The sequence below is a fragment of the Oryctolagus cuniculus genome, chromosome X, assembly GCF_964237555.1.
Source record: "Oryctolagus cuniculus chromosome X, mOryCun1.1, whole genome shotgun sequence".
In the NCBI taxonomy this organism is placed as follows: Eukaryota; Metazoa; Chordata; class Mammalia; order Lagomorpha; family Leporidae; genus Oryctolagus; species Oryctolagus cuniculus.
The window spans coordinates 37,288,716-37,311,393 of record NC_091453.1 but is presented as its reverse complement, the minus strand read 5'-3'; the positions used below and the strand labels follow the sequence as shown (position 1 = coordinate 37,311,393).

At 49.2% G+C, this 22,678-nt stretch overlaps 1 protein-coding gene across 6 annotated transcripts in view; it reads left to right on the top strand.

The window, feature by feature from the left end:
- KDM5C (lysine demethylase 5C) overlaps positions 1–16,558 on the top strand; it is a 33,529-nt gene extending 16,971 nt beyond the window's left edge. For 2 of the 6 annotated variants that reach the window (XM_051827113.2, XM_002720016.5), the window contains exons 13-26: positions 6,270–6,389; positions 6,496–6,690; positions 9,768–9,949; positions 10,038–10,162; positions 10,290–10,437; positions 11,047–11,152; positions 11,837–12,195; positions 12,804–12,942; positions 13,367–13,546; positions 13,708–13,845; positions 14,034–14,633; positions 14,877–14,946; positions 15,074–15,273; positions 15,365–16,558. In XM_051827113.2, the coding sequence (XP_051683073.1) occupies positions 6,270–6,389; positions 6,496–6,690; positions 9,768–9,949; positions 10,038–10,162; positions 10,290–10,437; positions 11,047–11,152; positions 11,837–12,195; positions 12,804–12,942; positions 13,367–13,546; positions 13,708–13,845; positions 14,034–14,633; positions 14,877–14,946; positions 15,074–15,273; positions 15,365–15,733 (2,931 nt within the window). In that variant the 3' untranslated portion in view covers positions 15,734–16,558. Of the gene's footprint in view, positions 1–6,269; positions 6,390–6,495; positions 6,691–9,767; positions 9,950–10,037; positions 10,163–10,289; positions 10,438–11,046; positions 11,153–11,836; positions 12,196–12,803; positions 12,943–13,366; positions 13,547–13,707; positions 13,846–14,033; positions 14,634–14,876; positions 14,956–15,073; positions 15,274–15,364 lie in introns of all 6 variants that reach the window. The other 4 variants (XM_008272648.4, XM_008272647.4, XM_051827114.2 and 1 more) reach the window with 3 other exon arrangements.
- Positions 16,559–22,678: the final 6,120 nt, after the last annotated feature.

Here is a 22,678-nt window from a genome sequence, read left to right as displayed (position 1 = left end):
CCAGCTGGAGCTCCCTCCAGAGCTATCTTTAGCCCGTACTCCTCCTGCCTTCCCCTTTGTTGGGAGAAGGCCATTTCTTTTTATAGATAGGTAGTGTATTATTTTCCTTAAAAATGAAACATGCCCCCTTTCCAAAAAGTGGGAAACAGAGCAGTCACCCCAATTACTTATTCTCTTTACCCTAAAATATTTTATATTTCCATCTATTGTTTTTCTATGTGAATTTAGACGCAATTATCAGTGTATGGGTTTTACAATCTGTTGGTAAGTTGAAAGATCTAGAACTGCACTGTCCAATTCCATAGCCACTAGCCACATGTTACTGTTGGACTCTTGAAATGTGCTTAGTCCTAGCTGAGATGTGCTGAAATGTATAAAACCATATGGGATTTCAAAACTTAGTATGAAGAAAAGATGTAAAGTATCTCTCTAATTAATACTTTTGTATGCCAGTTTACACATTGATAGTAGTAAAACTGCATTGAGTTCAGTATGTTAAGATTATTTTTAAAGATTTGTTTATTTGAAAGAGTTTACAGAGAGGGAGAGGCAGAGGCAGAGAAAATTCGCTGGTTTATACCCCAAATGGTTGGCTACACCAGCCAGGGCTGAGTCAGATCAAAGCCAGGAGCAAGTAGCTTCATCCAAGTCTCGCATATGGATACGGGGACCCAGAGACTTGGGCCATCTCCCACTGCTTTCCCAGACACATTAGCAGGGAGCTAGATTTGAAGTGAAGCAGCTGAGTCTCAAGCTGGTGCCCATGTAGGATGCCGGTGCTGCAGGTGGTGGCCACAGCACTGGCCCTTTTTTTCACTTTTTTAATGTAGCTGTCCAGGAATTTAAAAGTACCGTGTGTGCCTAGCATAATTCTCTTGGACCAGCATTCGTCTACAATGATTTTACTTTACTATGAAATCTTTGTAACTCTCATTTTTAAAATAATAATAGTGGTAGTAATATTATTGCACTATCATTTGGCTACCATAAAGTTCATCCATTTTAAGCACACGGTTCAGTGAATTGACACAGCTGTGCTGGTACCACAATCCAGTGTAAGAACATTCCCAACATCCCAGCCATTCTCCATTCCAGCCCTTGTCCCCAGCAGACATGTAACTGCTTTCTTCCTCTCTAGATTTGCCATTCCTAGAATAATATGTAGTCTTTTTGTGTCTGGCTTCTCTCAGCCTGTTTTTGAAGTTCATCTATGTTGTAGCATGTGTCATAACTTCATTTCTTCTATGCCCCAATATTCAGTTTACCAGTTGGTGAACATTTGAGTTGTTATTGCTTTTTGTCTGTTCATAATTATCATTTTTAGCATCTGTAGAATGTGAGGACAGCTGTTCCAGATAACCACATAGAAAACGGTAAAGTGGCAGACTAAAGAGTGTAGGTTGGGACGAAGAATCAGGATGTTGGGTTCTACTCCCTGCTCTGTTACCTGGGGTTTTTTTGGAACTTAATTGTCATATCTACAAAATTAAGGCTGGGACTAGATCATTCAGCAAACATTGCTGGAGTTCTATCTGTGTGCAAGGCCACTGGTCAACACCCTAAAGGTAAATAAACCGGTGCCTGCCTTTGCATATACACAGTGGAGAATAGAGAATAGAGAGAGGCATAAACAAAGCATAATGAAGTATTACAGGCACTGCAAATGAACAACAGATTGGGCAATAAAAGAATGTAAGAAGGAGGTGTTGGGAAAAGGTTTGTAGAAGCAGTGATCCTTGAAAACAGAGTGAGTTTGCCTGCCAGAGCCAGTGAGAGGTTCTCAGCAGAAGCATGATCTGATCAGCATTACATTTTTGGGAAGATAATTCTAGTGATTTCTAATGGAAATCAGTAGAATAATCCAGGCAAGAAATGCTGATGTTACCTCTGATTAGCGATAGATCCGAGAAGAAGAAAGCATACTAGAGGTGGGAGCTAATAACATGACCCAAATACATGTGGAGATATTCGTGATTGGGAAGATTCAGTATTGTTAGGATGTTAACTCTCCCCTTATTAATCAAGAATCCTAACCAAAGAATCGTTGGTAAGAAGGGTATATACATTTCAGATTTTGATATACATTAGCAAATTTGCTTTCCAGAGAGTAGAATGGATTCTCATTTCAGCACTATACCTATTCCATTGCACCTTCCCCAGCATTGAGTGTTCATCTTCAGTTGTGAGACTTTGTGGTAAAAGAGATGAATTAATCATACAAATGGCTGCTTCTGTTCCTTTCAGAAACCCCACTAAAATGACACAAAATGATTTTTGTTAAGCTAAACAAATCACAGACCTGGAAAAAATGGGAGGAAACAACAGTAACATTCTTCAGACTACAAAACAGGTTAATGAAAAAACTATTTTTAATAGATTCTTAAAATCATTTATTTGAAAGGCAGAGTTACAGAGGGAGAGGGAGAGAGAGAGCGATCAATCTTCCATCCACTGGTTCACTCCTCAAATGGCCCCAGTGGCCAGGGCTGGGCCAAACCAAAACCTGGAGCTTCATCCAAATCTCATGCATGGGTAGCAGGAGTCTAAGCACTTGGGCCATCTTCTGCTTTCCTAAGCTATTAGCAGGGATCTGGATCAGAAGTGGAGCAGCCAGGGCCCAAATCAACACCCATGTGGGATACCAGCGTTGCAGGCAGTGGCTTTACCCATTTTGCAATAATCCTGGCCCCAAAAGAACTGAATATTAAGCCCATACTAAGAACATATGATTTAAACCTCAGAATCCCCTAAAGGTTTGTAGTTGGTGGTCCCAGGCATTTTAGGAATACACGGATAGAGTGAAAAATAAGAGTTGATACATGTCTATATGAGAAGCTGTGAGATCCTTTTCCACGTTGAGTGGCTGTAAGTGTCTTTTTTTACTCTAGTAAGACTGAAGATTTTATTTCTGAAGATGTTAAAACAAAAGGGTACTCTGAATTGATGTCACCTAGATACACTTAAGGTTGGAGCCAGAGTGAAAATAGTAGGATTTTTATCATTGTATGCATACTAGATGATGAGGATCCCAGCTGTCTTCTTCCACATGGCTGTTAGAATACTGGCAGCCAGGACTTTTTCCTACAGGAAGAAAATGGAAGTGTTTTCTCTGGGAATCTGACTGATCTAGAGGAAGGACTTGGAATTTCCCATACTAAATGGTCCAGCCATATCACCCACATTGAAGCTCACAGTTGATAAGCTTCACCTATGTACTCATAGCTTCCATTCAGTTTTTTTTTTGTTTGTTTCTTCCTTTTATATAAGCAGGCAGTCCCAGATAAACAAACAATTGAGGAAGCCCTGGAAAATAAAATAGAACCAAACAGCGGCCGGCGCTGTGGCTCAATAGGCTAATCCTCCACCTAGCGGCGCCAGCACACCGGGTTCTAGTCCCGGTTGGGGCGCCGGATTCTGTCCCGGTTGCCCCTCTTCCAGGCCAGCTCTCTGCTGTGGCCCAGGAGGGCAGTGGAGGATGGCCCAAGTGCTTGGGCCCTGTACCCCATGGGAGACCAGGAGAAGTACCTGGCTCCTGCCATCAGATCAGCGTGGTGCGCCGGCCGCAGCGCGCCGGCCGCGGTGGCCGTTGGAGGGTGAACCAACAGCAAAAGGAAGACCTTTCTCTCTCTCTCTCTCTCTCACTGTCCACTCTGCCTGTCAAAAAAAAAGAAAGAACCAAACAAAAACTAACTTGGAGAAACAGAAGCTAAGCAGGGAGAAGTAAATTTATAAAGAAAAGGAAAAAAAGAAACATCGTTGATATCTTCAGAGATAGACATGTGTAGAAATCCCATCTCACCTGCAATTTCACTTTCCAAGGTTTCAGTTACCTATGGTCAGCCACAGTATAAAAATATTAGATGGAAAATTCCAGAAATAAATAACCTATGAGTTTTAAATTGTGCACTGTTCTGTGTAGTGGGATGAAATCTTGTGCCATCCTGCTCTGTCCTCCCGGGTTGTGAATCATCCCTTTGTCCAGCCTATCCATGCTGTTTATGCCACCTGCCCCTTAGTCACTCAGTAATAACCCTTTCAGTTATCAAAGGTTATCAGATTGACTCATGGTGCCATGATTCTTATGTTCAAATAACCCTTGTCTTTGTTAATTATGGCCCCAAAGTGCAAGAGTGTTGTTGCTGGCATTCGGATATGACAAATAGAAGCTGTAAAGTACGTGTAAGTGAAAAAATGAGCACTGTCTATGTAATAAAGGAAAAACATTGTATGCTGAGATTTCTAAGATCTATGGTGTAAACTAATCTATCCATGAAATTGTGAAGAAGGAAAATGTGCTGGTTTTGCTAACACATCTTAAACTGCAAAAGTTAAAGGCACAGTGTGTGATAAGTGCTTAGGTAAGATGGAAAAAGTAGCAAGTTTCTGTATGTATATATAGGAAAAATCAGTGTTTATAAGGTTTGGTACCATTGGCGATTTCAGACATCCGCTGGGAGTCTTGGAACATATCCTCCACAAATAAGAGGCAACTGTTGTACCAAAAACATGAAAGAGGAGCAGGATTCTATTTCAAAAGAACATTCTGAGAACTATTTTTATTTTTTAAAAGATTTATTTATTTGAAAGGCAGAGTTACAAAGTGGTGGGGGCGGGGAGGTCTTCCATCTGCTGGTTCACTTCCCGGATGGCCGCAATGGCTGAAGCTGCGCCAATCCAAAGCTAGGAGCAAGGAGCTTCCACGCGGGCACAGGGGCCCAATCACTTGGGCCATCTTCCACTGCTTTCTCAGGCCATAGCAGAGAGCTGGATCAGAAGTGGAGCAGCCAGGACTAGAACTGGCACCCATATGGGATGTCAGCACTCCAGGTGGCAGCTTTACCGGCTATGCCACAGTGCCAGCCCCGAGAACTATTTTTAAAAGCACATAATGGAGGGGAAGGGGTAGGCGTTTAGCCTAGCAGTTAAAATGCATGTGTCCCATATCAGCTCCCAGAACCAGCTGGTCCCATAACTGGCTCTGGCATCTGACTCTAGCTTCCTGGTAATGCAGACCCTGGGAGGCAGTGGTGATGGCTCAAGTAATTGGATTCCTGCCACCCACTTGGGAGACCTGGGTTGAGTTTCCAGCTCCCAGCTTTGGTCCAGCCCAGCGTTTGCTGTTGCAGACATCTGGGGAGTATATTAGCAAATGGGAGCTCTCTCTGCCTCTCAGTTGATAAATAAAAGAGCATACTGAGAATGCACTCAGAATGGCTTTTCAGTGTTGAAACCAGAACCTGGAAGATGAGGGCAATGCCTTCAAGATGATTTTCATCTTAGAATTCTATATGCAGTCAAGTGTGGGAGTAAGAATACAGACATTTAAATTACTAGTACTTTCATAGAAAACAGAAAATTGAGAAATGTGAGGATGTATTTAACAAAGTCTGGAACGTGTTATTTGGTATTGTTAAGGTCAATGCCAAAATAATCACAAGAGGTGAAAATGATAAACTTTGGGGAGGGGAGAATGGTAGAACCTGCTGATTTTATAACAAAATGTTGTGGAACCATTTGGCTCTTAATTCATGCATGAAAAGTGATATTTATAATTTTTATAAAAATTACTAGGAAAGGGGCCTGCCGGCATTTGGCTCAGTGGGTTATTAAGCCACTGCTTGCTACACCAGCATCCCAGAAAATGGGATGTGGTTTTCAATCTAGAAGAGTCTAGTTATTTTCACTACACTCTTAGAGGCTAAGGCTGGCATTGCAGTGCCAGGATTAAACCACTGCTTGAGACACTGGTATCCTGTACCAGAGTGTCAGTTCGAGTCCTGGCTGCTCTTTTTCTGATCCTATTCCCTGCTGATGTGCCTGGGAAGTTAGTTGAAGATGGCCCTAGCACTTGGGCCCTTACCACCTCTGTGGGAGACCAGGATGGAATTTCTGGCTTCATCCTGGCCCCACCCTTGCCATTGCAGCCATTTGGGGAGTGTACTAGCAGATGGAGGATCTTTGTCTCTCCCTGTTGCTCTGCCTTTCAAATGAATAAATGGATAAACTTTTTAAAAAAATTACTAGGCAAATTGAAATATTTTGATATGTGCATTCCTTATTTTTGATTCTGAAATCTTCCTATCATCCTTCAACACAGGAAAAAAAAAAAAAAACCTGAAAGTGGAGGTCCTTTCAGAGTTGGAGGATCTAGGATTCTGTTGTCAGACTGTGTTCCTTGAGGCTTTCTTTTTTCTCCTTAAGGACCTTACACTTAGGTTTCTAACTGGAAAACTGCTATTTCAGTGGCCTGGGCCTGTTTTCTTCCTCAGGTTGTCCGCACAAACCAGTGTGCAGGAGAATTTGTCATCACCTTCCCCCGTGCTTACCACAGTGGCTTCAACCAAGGCTACAACTTTGCCGAGGCTGTCAACTTTTGCACTGCTGACTGGGTGAGTCTGGAGTGTGGTGGGCTGGCAGGAAGAAACAAGGATTATGGGGAAGCTGAGGCATGCTGCCTGCAGGCTTGGCCATACTCAACTTTGAACCTGTCCGTAGCTGCCAGCTGGGCGCCAGTGCATTGAGCACTATCGCCGGCTCCGAAGATACTGTGTCTTCTCCCATGAGGAGCTCATTTGCAAGATGGCTGCCTGCCCAGAGAAGCTGGACCTAAACCTGGCAGCAGCTGTGCATAAGGAAATGTTCATCATGGTACAGGAGGAGCGGCGCTTACGAAAAGCCCTCCTGGAGAAGGTGAGTGAAGAGGGTGTGCACTGCGTCAGACACCGTAGCCTGGTGGAGGTGAGGGTGAGGCAGAGGTAGTGCCAGGAAGAAGTTGTAGTTACTGCTATTTTTTTAAGATTATTTGAGGCAACTGCTGTGTCATAGTAGGCTAAGCCTTCACCTGCAGCACTGGCATCCCATATGGGTGCTGGTTCAAGTCCTGGCTGCTCCACTTCCAATCCAGCTCCCTGCTAATGGCCTGAGAAAGCAGTAGAAGATGGCCCAAGTGCTTGGGCCCCTGCACCCACGTGGGAGATTCAGAAGAAGCTCCTGGTTCCTGACTTTGGATCATCCCAGCTCTGGCCATTACAGCCATTTGGGGATTGAACCAGTGAATGGAGGACCTCTCTCTGTCTTTCACTGTCTCTGTATGTAACTCTGCCTCTCAAATAAATCTTAAAGATGAGTTAAAGATCTTAAAAATTTTAAAAGATCTTAAAGGTCTTTAAAGATCTTAAATATTTATTTATTTGATTTAAAGGCAGAGCATCAGAGAGTGAAAAAGGGAGAGAGAGATCTTCCATCTGCTGGTTCACGTCTGCAAATGGCTGCAATAGCCAGATCTGAGCCAGGCCAATGCCGGGAGCCAGGAATTCCATTTGGGTCTCCCACGTGGCTGGCAGGGGCCTAAACACTTGGGCCATGATCCGATGCCTTCCTAGGTGCGTTCATAGAAAGTTGGGTCAGAAGCTGAGCAGCTAGGACTCTAGCTAGCACTCTGGTACAGGATGCTGATGTCTCAAGCACTGACTTAGCCCACTATGCTGCAACAACAGCACCCACCTCTGCTCTTATAGTAAAAAGAACTAGACCCATCTGGATTGAAAGCCTCATTCCATTTTACCTTCTGCCTTTTACTAGCAACCTTGGACAAGTCAATGTATTTTGCTGAATGTCAGTTTCCCCATCTTAAAAATTGGTGATAATGTATATACTTTTAGGTAGTTGAGTGGATTAAAGATAATGTTCAGTAACTGGGCCATAGCAACTGCTGATACAGCAGCTGTTCATCATTATTTAAATGATCCAACAAGACAGATCCGCGTATGAAACCCCCATAGGAAATGATCTGAGAGATTAAGCAACTTTATGTGTTACTTAATCTCCCAGTTTTACTTTCTCACCCTATAAAATGGGATTACCTAACTTGCAAGGTAGTCCTAAAGCTTGAGTAAAGTGATTTATATCAAAGCATCTAATACTGCCTTTATAGTGTAGCAGCTGCTCTTATTGGTAATATTAATTCATGAAGAGAATGATTGAAATATGAAATGTTTCTTGTGCCATTTTATTACACTCAGGTGGCTCAGCAACTCAAGCTAGAGCAATAATATTAGCAAGTAGAAAGAGGTCCTACTTTAATTGATTTCTCATAAGCGTGTGTCAGTTCTGTGTGTAGCTGTGTGGAAACCACTAAAGAGCAATAAAGTCTATTCTGTAGTTTCAGTGACTTGCTTTAAGCACTACACTTGCCCAGTTAGGAAATGGACTTGATGAGAGTCCTCCGTAAGATTAGAAAGGAATACTGGTCCTAGCAATCCTTGGCTGCCTGTTTAGGGTAATACTTTGTTATTTCAAACTCATCTATACTTTGCCTGTGAGCATGAGCTGTTGGGAAACTTCCAGCTGCAGTAGTGCTGGAACTCTAGGGACTCTCCATTGTGGTGTGTGGTGGTGAGTCCCTGGGCTTTTCCAGGCATCATTTTCTCTCCGTTCAGTGCTATTATTAAATGATGGCCCTGTGACTGTACCAGGCTACAGGAAGGAACTAAAGCAAGGTGGGGAGAGTAGACTTTCTCTCCCTGACATTCACATTCCTTACTCTTGCTCCTGCTCTCAGAGAAGGGTTCTGGACGCTGTAGTCTTGCAGTCCTGTCACAGATTGTGTGCTTGAGTACTTGCCTGCAGGAAAGGACTCATGGTTTGCACCCACTTCGGGAGAGTCCATGATGCCAAAAAACATAAGGGCTTCATCCTTAGACTGTTACCTGCCTTTGGAGTAAAAATTAACTGCAGTCAACTCCTCCCTTTGGCAAGTTACTGATTCTCCCTGAGACTTAGTTTCCTCCCCTGTAAGATGAGGCAGGCCTGTGAAACGTGTTCTGATTTGAAAAGCAGACCTAATAACAATAAATATGTGTTGAGCACTTATTCTGAGTGCTAAGATGCTTGGCTAAGTCCTTAGTGGCTTTGTTGATCCTCGTAACAATCCAGTGAGGATAATACTGTTACCCCTTGTCTTATCAAAGAAGCTGAGATGTCTAAAGAGGCTTAAGTAATTTATTCATGACCACATGGCTAATCAGTAGAGTGGGATGTATAATATACATTGCGCTTACAGCTTGCGGATAGGTAGATTTAAAAGTTGATATGTAAGATAGAAACTCCAAGGAGCCAGTAGTTCCCTGTGAAATCTCTAAAATTGGCCATTGTACTGTCCTCCAGTTACTCCAGCATCACCGGCTTTTTTCTTCATTTTTGGATTGAGTTTTTCTTTCCCTTCATCTGAAGGACAGATGAAGTCATTGGTTTAGGTTTGGAAGCTATGTTGTTGGGGGAAAATGTATCTTTAAGCCTTGGACGCAAGCGCCTGCATACGGTGTCTCTTGCCTGCTTAGCAGCCATCATGGTGCCTAGAGCACAGTGGGCTGCAAGTGACTGGAAACCAGTTTGATCCCCCTACACCAGGCCTATCTCTTGGCCACTCCCACAGATTGCTACCTCTGTGGGAACTTGGTTCACCACTTTCCTCACCTTATCTCACGAGAAAGGCCTTTTCACTGGTCTGATTCTTACCTGATTTTTCTTCCTCTATAAAATTCTCTCTGCCTCAGCCCACACTGATCTTGCCCTGGTGTATCTGATCCCTCCAGCTTTGAGAGTTTGGAGTTTACCAAGGGCAGGTATGTTCCATGGGATTTGGCGTTTCAAACACCATGGCCCTCAGTGTAGATTTGAGTCTAAAATTGCTCTTGGTGGTGGCTGAGATGGTGATGTCTTCCATCCTGTCCTGGTTCTATAATGTATGGGGGTTGATATGCCCTCAGGGCATCACCGAGGCTGAGCGAGAGGCATTTGAGCTGCTCCCAGATGACGAGCGCCAGTGTATCAAGTGCAAGACCACATGCTTCCTGTCAGCCCTGGCCTGCTATGACTGTCCAGATGGCCTTGTCTGCCTTTCCCACATCAATGACCTCTGCAAATGCTCCAGTAGCCGGCAGTACCTGCGGTGAGTATGGGACATGTCTAGAGGAGGTGGGACAAGCAGGGGGTGTAGAGCTGGGCCAGATGTGCTCTTCCCTGCCCTCTTTCTCCAGGTATCGGTACACCTTGGATGAACTCCCTGCCATGTTGCATAAACTGAAGGTTCGGGCCGAGTCCTTTGACACCTGGGCCAACAAAGTGCGAGTGGCCCTGGAGGTGGAGGATGGGCGGAAGCGCAGTGAGTGATGGGGGGACGGAGGGACTCTACAGGCAAGTTCTATTCCCGTTTCTTCTGTACCCCCAACCCCCTTCTTCTGCCTTTACTCAATGCTGCCTACTCCTTGCTGCTCTCGTTCTCCCTCTAGGCCTCGAAGAACTGAGGGCGCTGGAGTCTGAGGCCCGTGAGCGGAGGTTTCCTAACAGCGAGCTGCTGCAGCGACTAAAGAACTGCCTGAGTGAGGCGGAGGCTTGCGTGTCCCGGGCTCTGGGACTGGTCAGCGGCCAGGAAGCCGGGTATGACAGTGTGAGGTATTGGGGTTCAGGTAGCCAGCTAAGGACCCAGCATCCAGGACAGGTGTGACAGGCGTGGACTCTGATACCACTGGGCAGACAAGGTGTTGGCAGAAAGCTGCCAGCATTGGAGTGTGAGATGACCTAGGGTGCACTGTAGAGGGCAAGGAGACCAGGCAGCTTAGAATAGAGAGGATGAGTGACTTTTGTAAAATGCCAGAATTCATCAGTACCTAGAGGAGATTAAGAGACCAAAGGATTTTGTGGGCAGGGAGGAGTTGTGGGATGTTCAGGGTCAAGAACAGGACACAGACATAAACTTGATCACAGCTTTAGAGTTCACAGTAGAGGATGGATTGAGAAGTTCAGCTTCTGTTACCATCAGTTAATCTCTAAGCCTCTCCACTCTAAATAGATTTCCTTCTAATTCTTTTCCCTCATATGAATGCACTTGTATTGTAAAACCATCCCTGTAACCTTGGAAGTTGAGGGAAGTTGAAGTGTGCAAGGTCAAGGTAGACAGGTATACTGAGAAAAGGTTTTGGGTGTTAGTGCAGAGATGGAGGGAGGGACTGGGCTTGGACCTGAAACCCCACATGTGAAACTCCATAGCCCCCACAGGGTGGCTGGTCTACAGATGACCCTGGCTGAGCTCCTGGCCTTTCTGGACCAGATGAACAACCTGCCTTGTGCCATGCACCAGATTGGTGATGTCAAGGTGAGGAGGGATGGGCTTGGAGTGTTGCTGGGGGATTAGGGGGTTTGGGGGACCTGAGCAGCAGGCCTCTCTTGGCTCCCTTAAAAAAAGTGAAAGTATTTGAGTGAGATAGTATGCGGGTATGAGAAATAGCAGGAGGTGTGAAGCAAGGGTCTAGTGACTGCCTCTTAGAAACGGGATTTGAAGGGCGGGTGACAAGGGTGTGAGTATGGGATGCAGAGTCAAGGGAATGATTCCTGGAAGAGAAGGAGGTAACCTGGTGCTTGCTGGGTCTGGAAGGTTGAGCAAAGTTCATGAAAGTAAAGAAGGAGCGAGATGGCGAGGGCAGTAGACAGCAGCATGAACGCATAAAGGTTTGTGTGAGGTTGAAGTGTAGCAGAGCCTAGCATTTCTTAGAGCCAGAGGATCTCTTGTTTCCTCCAAGAATGGAGTCCTCTACAACCCGTTAAGAATCTAGGGGTTGAGTCCAAGAATCTGCATTGTAACAAATTCCCTAGGGCATTCTAATGAGCAGTCAGGGTTAGAGACTACTGTCTTAGGGCTTGGAGAAGGGGAGCCTGGCCCATGTCAGGCTCCAGAAGATTGGAGGGTAAGAAGGTAGGTGGGGCAAGGGTATCTATCTGGTGGTGGGACCTCGAAGTGAGCCCAGCTGAGGAGTTTGTTCTTCATCCTGTATCCTGGTAGGGCATTCTGGAACAGGTGGAGGCCTACCAGGCCGAGGCTCGTGAGGCCCTGGCCTCACTACCCTCCAGTCCAGGGCTACTGCAGTCCCTGTTGGAGAGGGGGCGGCAGCTGGGGGTGGAGGTACCTGAGGCCCAGCAGCTCCAGCGGCAGGTGGAACAGGCGCGATGGCTGGATGAGGTGAAACGCACGCTGGCCCCCTCAGCCCGAAGAGGCACCCTGGCTGTCATGCGGGGACTGTTGGTCGCGGGCGCCAGTGTTGCCCCTAGCCCTGCTGTGGATAAGGCCCGGGCCGAGCTGCAGGAGCTGTTGACCATTGCTGAACGCTGGGAGGAGAAGGCCCACCTCTGCCTGGAGGCCAGGTAGGTCGAGTCTCTTCCCCTCCCTGCCACACTCTCATCGTTTAAAGTTTATAAAGTGAAGAACCTGAGGGTGACTGCCACTGGTGGCCTTGGGCCTCACAGTCCTGTGTTGGTGTGTTCTCCTCCCCTGTGCCGTTCCCTGTCTTGTCCTTGTTTTTGTTTGGAACTCCATAAGCAGATAGAGGCAGCGGTGTATAGAGGACCAGGTCTATAGGCTGCCATGTGCACATACGTACACAGAAGCACACAGAGCAGGCAGATGGCTGGATGTTGGTAGAAGGACGCTGCACACAGGGCATTCCAGCGGACCACAGTCCTGATCTCACACACACATACAGGTTGCGTGTAGGCATTGCTGGCAGGCAGCAGAGGCGAGGCATGAGTGCTGTGGCAGAAGGATGTGGGTATGCGTGCATTGTGCAGGAACAGGGACCGCCAGTCACCTGCAGGCAGAGCACAAGCCAGTAGGCCAAAGGAGCTGTAGGAACCACAGGCACCCAAGGGGCCCAGGCAGATAGATTCAGTGAGCAGGCTGGGCTCCTGGTCAGGCAGATCACACCACATGAAGTTATCTCTCTCTCTCTCTCTTTTATTTTCCCTACCTTTAGACAGAAGCACCCGCCAGCCACACTCGAGGCTATAATCCGCGAAGCAGAAAACATCCCTGTTCACTTGCCCAACATTCAAGCTCTCAAGGAGGCTCTTGCCAAGGCCCGGGCCTGGATTGCTGACGTGGATGAGATCCAAGTGAGGACCCTGCCACCCTCCAGCCCTGGGCTGTCTGTGTAATCCAGCTGGGTTGTGTGGGCCAGAAAGGAGGAGGGGCATACCACATAGTGAGGAGGGAAGCTGTGCATGATGGGTGATGTGTGAAGAGGGCTCGTGTGGCCAGTTTGGACGTGGTGGGAGGCAGGGCAGGTGTGTGGAGGAGAGGCAGACCATTACAGAATCACTAGTCTAGTGGTCTTGGAGACAGACTGGATCCATCCAGTGGGTGGATGCAAGCATTGTGGGAGAGAGCCAGGTAGGTGTTCCTTTGGGTGACGTGGGTTTTTTTTTTCTGCCTTAAGACTGAGTCTAGTCTGTCTTCCCAACTCCGCACCGGGCATTGAGTTAAGTGTCAGTAGGTGCTGACGAGTTGAACTGAGCTTTCTGTCAAACCTGCCCCCAGAATGGCGACCACTACCCCTGCTTGGATGACTTGGAGGGCCTGGTGGCTGTGGGCCGGGACCTGCCTGTGGGACTAGAGGAGCTACGACAGCTAGAGCTGCAGGTACTGACAGCGCACTCCTGGAGGGAGAAGGCCTCCAAGACCTTCCTCAAGAAGAATTCTTGCTACACGCTGCTGGAGGTGAGGCCTGGAACCTTGACCCATAGCCTCGCCTGCACCTGGCATGGCTATTGAGAGACGGCTCTTATGAGAACATGGGTTTGGGGGGCACCAGGGAGGGGAGGAGAGGGTGTCGGAGGTAGGAGAAGCCCGGTCACTCCCCCTCTGTCTGCCTGTCTCAGGTGCTCTGCCCGTGTGCAGACGCCGGCTCAGACAGCACCAAGCGCAGCCGGTGGATGGAGAAGGAGCTGGGGTTGTACAAATCTGACACAGAGCTGCTGGGGCTGTCTGCGCAGGACCTCAGGGACCCAGGCTCTGTGGTAAGGAGCTTAGACGCAGACGGGAGAAGAGCCTGGCAGTGAGAGAGTGTCTGAGCCGGGTGACCATGGGCAGACCGCTTGCTCCCTGAGCTTCAGTCCTTCTGGTTTGGGAGTGGGGTGTTAAGGGGCCCTAGGGAGAAGGGGATGGGCTGCTCACCTACTCTTTCCCCCTCTCCTGGGCACGGCAGATCGTGGCCTTCAAGGAAGGGGAACAGAAGGAGAAGGAGGGTATTCTGCAGCTGCGTCGCACGAACTCAGCCAAGCCCAGCCCCCTGGCATCATCGTCCACGGCTGCCTCTGCAACTTCCATCTGTGTGTGTGGGCAGGTGCCGACCGGGGTGGGAGCTCTGCAGTGTGACCTGTGTCAGGACTGGTTCCATGGGCGGTGTGTGTCGGTGCCCCGCCTCCTCAGCTCCCCGAGGCCCAGTCCCACCTCATCCCCACTGCTGGCCTGGTGGGAATGGGACACCAAATTCCTGTGTCCACTGTGCATGCGCTCACGGCGCCCGCGCCTGGAGACCATCCTGGCACTATTGGTAGCCCTGCAGAGACTGCCTGTGCGGCTGCCTGAGGGCGAGGCCCTGCAGTGCCTCACTGAGAGGGCCATAAGCTGGCAAGGCCGTGCCAGACAGGCCCTGGCCTCGGAGGATGTGACTGCTCTGTTGGGAAGGCTGGCCGAGCTCCGCCAACGGCTACAGGCTGAACCCAGGCCCGAGGAGCCACCTACCTACCCTCCAGCCCCTGCCTCTGACCCCCTCAGAGAAGGCAGCGGCAAGGATATGCCTAAGGTGAGCTGCTTGGCTTGCTCCTGTCTTCACCTTCCGCTCTCCTACCCTCTGCTAGCCCTGTCCCTGGTCTCTAATTTCCGTCTCCTTTGGCCCTGCTTCCTTGTGTCATTCTGCATCCCCGGATCCCTGGACTCTGCCCATCCCTCCAGCAGGTGGAGGCTCCTTAGTTCCAGGTTTGGGAAAGAAGAGGCAGAGGTCCTTTGGCTTGGTTTCCCCTTAGTTCATCCTTGTTCTCCTTGGCAGGTCCAGGGCTTGCTGGAGAATGGAGACAGTGTGACCAGTCCTGAGAAGGTAGCCCCAGAGGAGGGCTCAGGTAAGAGAGGTAGGTAGGTCTGACGTGTGTGGTATGGGCAGGCTGCTGACTGTCACCAGAGTGACCTGTGTGGTCCCTAGAAGACCAAGGGTGGCCTCTAACCCAGCCTGTCCTCACAACCCCCCAGATCTGGAGCTGTTGTCCACACTGTTGCCGCAGTTGACTGGCCCTGTGTTGGAACTGCCTGAGGCAACCCGGGCGCCCCTGGAGGAGCTCATGATGGAGGGGGACCTGCTGGAGGTGACCCTGGATGAGAACCACAGCATCTGGCAGCTACTGCAGGCTGGGCAGCCTCCGGACCTGGAGCGGATCCACACACTTCTGGAGGTGAGGCAGGGGGTCGAGGGCAGGGCCGGGAAGTCAGGCCAAGCAGGCAGGGAGCCTTGACCTGACCACTGACCCTTGTCTCTGATAACAGCTGGAGAAGGCGGAGCGCCACGGCAGCCGGGCACGTGGCCGGGCCCTGGAAAGGCGGCGGCGGCGGAAGGTGGATCGGGGTGGGGAGGGCGATGACCCAGCCCGAGAGGAGCTAGAGCCAAAGAGGGTACGGAGCTCAGGGCCGGAAGCTGAGGAGGCCCAGGAGGAGGAGGAGCTAGAGGAGGAGAGTGGGGGTGAGGCCCCCCCTGCACCCCTCCCCACCGCTGGCAGCCCCAGCACCCAAGAGAACCAGAATGGCTTGGAATCGGCAGCACTAGGGGCCACCTCAGGCCCCTCGGCCCCTTTCTCTACTCTGACTTCCCGGCTGCACATGCCCTGCCCACAGCAGCCGCCTCAGCAACAGTTGTGACAGTGGCTGAGCCTAGCACAGACCCTAATGGAGACCTCCCCCACCCCACCCCAGGGCCTCAAGGATCCTCTTTCTGACCATCAAGCCTGCTTCTTGGGAGGTGGGCAGATGTGGGGGATGGCCGCCCCCCACCCACCCACCCACCCTCGGGTCCCTTGACTTTTATATTCTGACTCCAAGGTATTGTTCAGACCTCAGCTCCTGGGGGCCGGCCCCTGGAGTCCCCCTCCCTGGTAGCCTCTAACCAGCATTCCCAGACACCTGAGGCAGACAGACAGATGGGTGGGCAGGGAGGCAGCAGGGGCTGGGCCAGCACCATTCCAGAGACAAGGCCAGTGCATTATGCAAACTGGGGGACTCTCCTCTTCCTTCTCTCCCCAGTTCCGGCCCTGGCCAGGCCATGCTACACTAACCTCCCTCCCTCTCTCACTCTTTCGCCTCCCTCCCCCCTTTTTCTTCTTCCCTCCCCCTTCCCCCATTCCCTTGACTGTTCCACCCAGAAGGAGGAAACTTCACATAGCTGTGCTCACAGGTTTCTATTTTAGAGAATTTGGCTGGGAGCTAACCAGGGCTCTCTGTGATTGGAAGAAAGCTTTTGGTGCTTGTCCTCACAACCACCTTGGCCTGCCCACCCTGTCCTCCCGTCTCCTTTCCTCCTCCTGGGTTCATGTTGTAATAAAAGAAGATTGTTGGTGTGTAATTAATTTGTTGAAAAGCAAAAACAAAGCAAAACAAGAAACTTGGTTCCAACTGAAGCCTATTTTAATTTTATTTTATTATTTTCCTCTTGTTAGAAATAAAACCCTTAGCAACATTTTTTGGAAACATGTTTCTGAAGTGCATTTCTCTTCGAAGGGGCGACTCGGGCCTCCCTCACCTGTCAGTGGAGCAGCTGTAGTGTTGGCAGGGGCTCTGGGTCTGGAACTGCTCCACTAGCTTCTCCTTAACCCTGGGCACAACCTGCAGGTCCTCCTCCCACCACTCTGCGCCTGAGCCAGTCCCACCCCTGTCCCTAACAGGCTTCTGGCCCTGCTCACTGAAGCCCCTGCACAACAACCTCCCCCAACTTCATGCCCTCCTTTCTAGCCTTAGGCTCCCGGAGGGGTTTGCATCCCATGACATTGTGTTCATGTGGACAAGTCCATGGTTGGAAGGGTGTTCTCCAAAGTATAGATCTGAGCATGTCACTGCCACCTCCAGCCACCCTCGATGCTTCGTTGCTTAAGGTCAAGGTGAAGTGTGTGATCTCATACTTTCTGGAATGCTTTCCTGCCTAACTCATGCCACATACAGGGACCCTGCCCTGGTTTTCCTCCACTGATCTTTCTGCCCCCGATGTATGGGAGACTAAAGCTCAGACTGCAGTCATTTGCAAGCAGCCCTTGAGGTTGCTTTAAACTGCTTTAAATTGAAATAAAATTCACCCACTTGAAGTGGTTTTCAGCGTGTTCAGAGTTGTGCAACCATCACTGCAAAGCTTGTTTTAGGACATTTTCGTCACACCTTAGCCTTTGCCACCACCACCCTTGAGCCCTGATTCGCCTGTTCTGGGCTTCCTCTGTACATGGAGTCATCCGTGTGTCATCCTTCTTTGACTTAGTTGATGTTCAAGCCCATTAGTGCTCCTGTAGCAGTTGGACAGCTGTTCTCCCTTCTGGGCCCCAGGTTTGAGACAAGGGAGCTGAGCTGGCCCTGGTGCTGTCGGCAGGGATTGTTTGCTGCCTGTTTTTGTGGGTGGTTGCGTGCCTGTGTTTTTTCCCGCAAGAAGACTACCCAGCTTGCTTCAGAGTTATAAAGGGGCCTGTGACCCTCCAAAGGTTAAGATTCAGCCTTTGTGATCCTGAATGTAATGTGTTTGGAACCTGCCCCGGGTGCAAAGACAGGAGAGAGCAAGAGCATGTGAGTCCTGGTGCGCCAGCCGGCTTCCCATCATGCTGTGCTCCCTGGAGCTTTCCCTCCTCTTGGGCCTGCAGGGAGCATTTTAAGGCTGACGGCCAGGCCCTGACCCCTAGCTCGAGAGCTCTGCACACTACCGCTGTATCTGCCCTTCCTCAACTGAATGTCCAGCGGGTTAGTTTTGCTTCAGTTTTCCCCCCTCCAAAAATTTGCAGTTGCTAGGAACCTTGTGGTAAAAGAGCCCACCCTCTTAGACCACAGATTGGCAGGAGAGCCAGACTCATTCCTACCTCTTCCAGGTGGGGCGCTGAACTGGCTGGACACACAAGGACAGTCCAGGGCCAGTGGCCTACTCTGTCCTGGGCCCAATTTGCCCACAAGCCCTAGTCTGGAGGCAAAAGCTGGCTGTTGCCCACCTAATCAACTGATCTTGATAAAAGGGTGGAGGGAGATGACAGGAGAGGAAGGGGCTAGACATGAGCACTTCACTGCCACTCCCTGTGCCAAGGCAGTCGGCCACCAGAAGCTGCTGGGTGAGGAAGAGACAGTGCCTACGAGCTGCTCGCAGGCTGGAGAACTCGGCACAGGACAGTCCTGCGGGTGCAGGCCCTTCCCCCACCAGCTTTCACCCACCATTCCCATCGTGGCACCTCCCACCCATCCCTCTCTCACACTCTGCCCCCAGTCACAGTGAGTATGTGTCTCAGGAGCTCTTCTGGAGGGGCTGTAGCTGCCATCCTGCAAGACCCAGATCCAATTGAACTTGCAGAAAACTTGCGTTCTGCATCTGTGCCCCTTTCCTAAGCACTCCTTTACAGAGGGGAGAGTGCCGAGCTCCGGGGAGCCCCAGGTGAATGAGGGGTGGGGAGGAGGCCAGGGGCGTCTTCCTGACTGGTTTTCTACGATAGAGGCACTGCCTTGCTGCCATGTCCCTCAGAATGGCTCCTGAGTCTGCAAGTGACAAGAGACTGGGAAGAGATGTCGCTGCTACTGATGACTTTCCCTAAACTTCTCCCAGACTCCACTGACTCCTTCCTTCCCTGCTTTAGTGCCTTCACTGGGCCTCATGTGATGTCTGAAACACTCCAGGATTGATGGGTCTGTCCCTTCCCATCCCTGGGTGGGGGTGGGGGGTGAGGGGAAGGCTTGAGTCCCCTGTCTTGACTTGCAGACCAGAGGACGCAAGAGCCCCACACTGTGCACGTGAACTCTGCACTACATGAAGTTCATTGGTGAGACTGGCTTTGTGGCACAGTGGACTAGGCCACCACTTGGGACCCCAGCATCACAGATCAGTGCAGCAGTCTGAGTTCCAGCTACTGTGCTCCTGATCCAGCTCCCCACCAATGTGCCTGGGAAAGCAGCAGAAGGTAGTCCAAGTATTCGGGCTCCTGCCTCCTGCGTGGGAGACCCAGTTGGAGTTCCTGGCTCCTGGCTTTGACCTGGCCCAATGCCAGCCATTGCAGCCATTTGGGGAGTAAACCAGTGGATGAAAGACATTCTCTCAACTGTGCCTTTCAAGTAAATATTTCTCGAAAAATTCATCGGTACAGTCCATGTTGCTGAGGTTGTGCAATATCTCCTTCCTCGTCTGTGTTTGTAATGTATTGCTGCATAACAAATCGCTTAGAGTTTAGTGGCCTAAAACATCTAGACCAGTTCCTGTGAGTTAGGATTCTGGGTGGACTTCAATTTCAGGGTCTCCCTTAGGCTGCCATCGAGGTGCAGCTGGAGCATAGTCACCTCAAGGCTCAGTTGGGGAAGGACCTGCTTCCAAGCTTGCTCACACAGCTATGGGCAGGATTCAGTTCCTGGCAAGGTGTTGGCCTAAGGACTTCTGTTTATTGCTGGCAGTTGGCCAGGGGTCACTCTCAGATCCCTTGCCCGTAGACCTTTCCAAAGGGCAGCTCACGACACGGCGGCTTGCTTCATCAGCGCAATCAAGTGAAGTGAGTCAGGCAGAGAGAATGAGGCCGAGTGCCCACACTGCACGAGAGCAACCACACGGTCTTTAGCCCGATCTTGGAAGTGACAGCCCATCACTTTTGCAATCCATTGGAAGTAAGTCACTAGGTTCGGGCCACACTCAAGGGGCGGGGACTGCACAAGGGTGTGACTGCCAGTGGGCGGGAACCATTGAGGGCCATCTTGGAGACAGACTACTTTAGCTGGTCCTCTGCTCCCTGATCTCATGTCCACATCTCATGCAAAATACATTCACTCCATTTCAAGGTCTCTAAAAGTCTCATTTCAACTGCAGCGTCTCCTCAAAGTCCAGAGTATCATCTAAATCAGGTCCAGGTGGGAATGAGGCTCCTTACATGTATTCCTTAAGGACAGCTCCTTAAATGCTTTTTTTCCCCATTTGTAGATCTGTGCAACTTACAAGGCAAGTTGCCTGTCCCCAACACACCCAGTATACAATAGTGGAACAGACAGGGCAGCTGCTCAGTTCAGATGAGAGGCACAAAGAATGGCTACGGGTCTCAAACAATTCTGAAGCCCAGCTGGGCAAATGAAAGTTCCTTGATCTGCTTTTGAGGCCTGGGAATAATGTTCCATGGTTTGTGGCTCCGCCCTCTGGCCTCTTCCACTCTGTGCCTTCCTTCCTTTCCCAAGGGAGACAGGAGATGTTTGCAGCTAGGCAGTTTTGCCAGTTTGCTTCATGCCAGAAGTTTAGGGGTGCAATAGCTTCGCTTCATTTTTTTTCTTTTTTATTAGAGCTGCAGAGAGAAAGGGAGAGACAGAGAGGAAATCTTCCATCTATCCACTGGGTCACTCTCCCAGGTGGCTACAATGGCCAAGGCTGGTCTAGGCCAAAGCCAGAAGCCCAGGAACTCCATCCAAGTCTCCCAAATGGATGACAGGGACCTAGTGACTTGGGCCATCTTCTGCTGCCCTCCTGGGTTCATTAGGAAGCTGGATAAGAAACGGAGCAGCCAGGACTTGAACCAACAATCTGATATGTGATGCTGGCATTGTAGGCAGCAGCTTAACCTGCTGCACTACACCACTGGCCCCCATCTTTTCATTTTTTACTGTTTCTGTAACAAGCTGCCTCCAAAAAATAGTTCCCTAGAGGGGCTTGGTGTTTGTCTTCTGTTGGCAGGCTGGGTTCTCAGCAATGACTATCACAAGGCTGGTCTTGATAGCAATCCATATTGTGGAGCTTGTGCCTGCTACCACGAGCATTTTGTTCAGGAGTCCATTGAAAAAGATGTGACAAAGTAAGTTGAAATTAGCTGACGTCCACAGAACGGGACATTTTGTCTACCTCTCTGGGCTCCTCTTCCACCGTGGATTCTCTCTGGTGCTTGTTTGTGTGGGACATGTATGTGTTCCTACCCTGTGCCCATTCATCCGTATTCGTCTCCCTTGGCCCTCCTTAGCAATAATATTTCTTTCTTTCTTTCTTTTTTTTTTTTTTTTTTTTTTTGGCAGGCAGAGTTAGACAGTGAGAGAGAGAGAGAGAAAGAGAGAGACAGAGAAAAAGGTCTTCCTTCTGTTGGTTCACCCCCCAAATGGCCACTACAGTCGGTGTGCTGTGCCAATCCGAAACCAGGAGCCAGGTACTCCTGGCTCCTGGCTCCGGATCTGGTGGTTTCGGCCACTTGGAGAGTGAAACAGTGGAAGGAAAATTCTCCCTCCCCCCCCGCCTCTCTGTAACTCTGCCTTTCAAATAAATGAATGAATGAATGAATGAATCTTTAAAAATAAATGTCAATAATCAGCTTGAGAGATAATCTGATCATTATTTTTAAAAAAGAAAGCAACGTCATGTGTGATCTGATCCCATTCTGCCTGGTGGACCATAGAGACAGTCTGGGTTACCAAGGAGTCACATTAACTCCAAAGCAATATCCAGTGTATTCCAAAAGCTGTGACTCTGCCTGTCCCCAGAGCACAACTGCCCGGGCTGCAGGTCCCTGTGGGGAAAGCAGGGTAGGAGCGACCCAGCACACGCACTCGTGAGAAATGTAACAAGGTTCTTCCTCAAACAGGCTCTCCCCTTATTTCGATGGCTTCTAGTCCATGATCTGAGGGAGAGGCTGGGACTCTACGCTTATCACACTATAAGATTTTTATTTTTCCTTTCTTTCTTTCTTTCCCTCCTTTTTTTTTTTTTTTTTTTTTTTTTTTTTTTGCCATATAACAAGTAGGACTTTCTGGAAATGATGCTTCCTTAGCACTTGCGGATCTGCACACGTCACACCAGCTGAATGACTTGCTGTGGCTCTGATGTCCATTAGAGGAGCCGGACCCAGGAGCCAGCATTCTGATGCAGTGTGTTCAGCCACTGCCTGAGATGTCAGTGTCCCATATCCAAATCCATATCAAGTCCCAACCGCTCTGCTTCTGATCCAGCCTAGTCTGTCTGCCACTGCTTTCACTGGCATATTACCTGGCAGCTGGACAGGAAGCAGAGCAGCTGGGATCATATGGGATACCCACGTGGCAGGCAGCAGCTTAACCAGCTGCACCACAACCCCACTCCCAAGATTTGTACACTCAAATTATAAAGCATTGCTGAAAGAATTTAAGGGAGACCTAAAGAAATGGAAAGGCATCCCACATCTGTGGATTGGAAAATTTAGTATTATTAAGATATTAGTAGTAGCCAGAACAATCAACAGATTCAATGCAGTGCCTGTGGAAATTTGAACAGCCTTTTGGCAGAGATGGAAAACTGGTCCTCAAATTCACATAGCATTTCAAGGGACTGTGAGTAGCCTAGACAATCTGGAAAACGAACAACAAAATCACATGGACAATTGATTTTCGCCAAGAGTGCCAGGTCCTTTTGATAGAGGAGAGAATAGTATCTTCAATAGATAGTGTTGGGACAACTGGATTTTCACATGCAAAAGACTGAAGTTGGATCCCTACCTCATACCAGATGCCATCAACTCAAAACGGGTGAATCACCTAAATTGAAAAACTAAAATTTAGGGTTTTATCTTCATGACCTTTGACTTTGCATAAATTCCTAAATATGACATCAAAAGGATGTCAAAAAAATTGGACTTCATCAAAATTAAATTTTTTGTG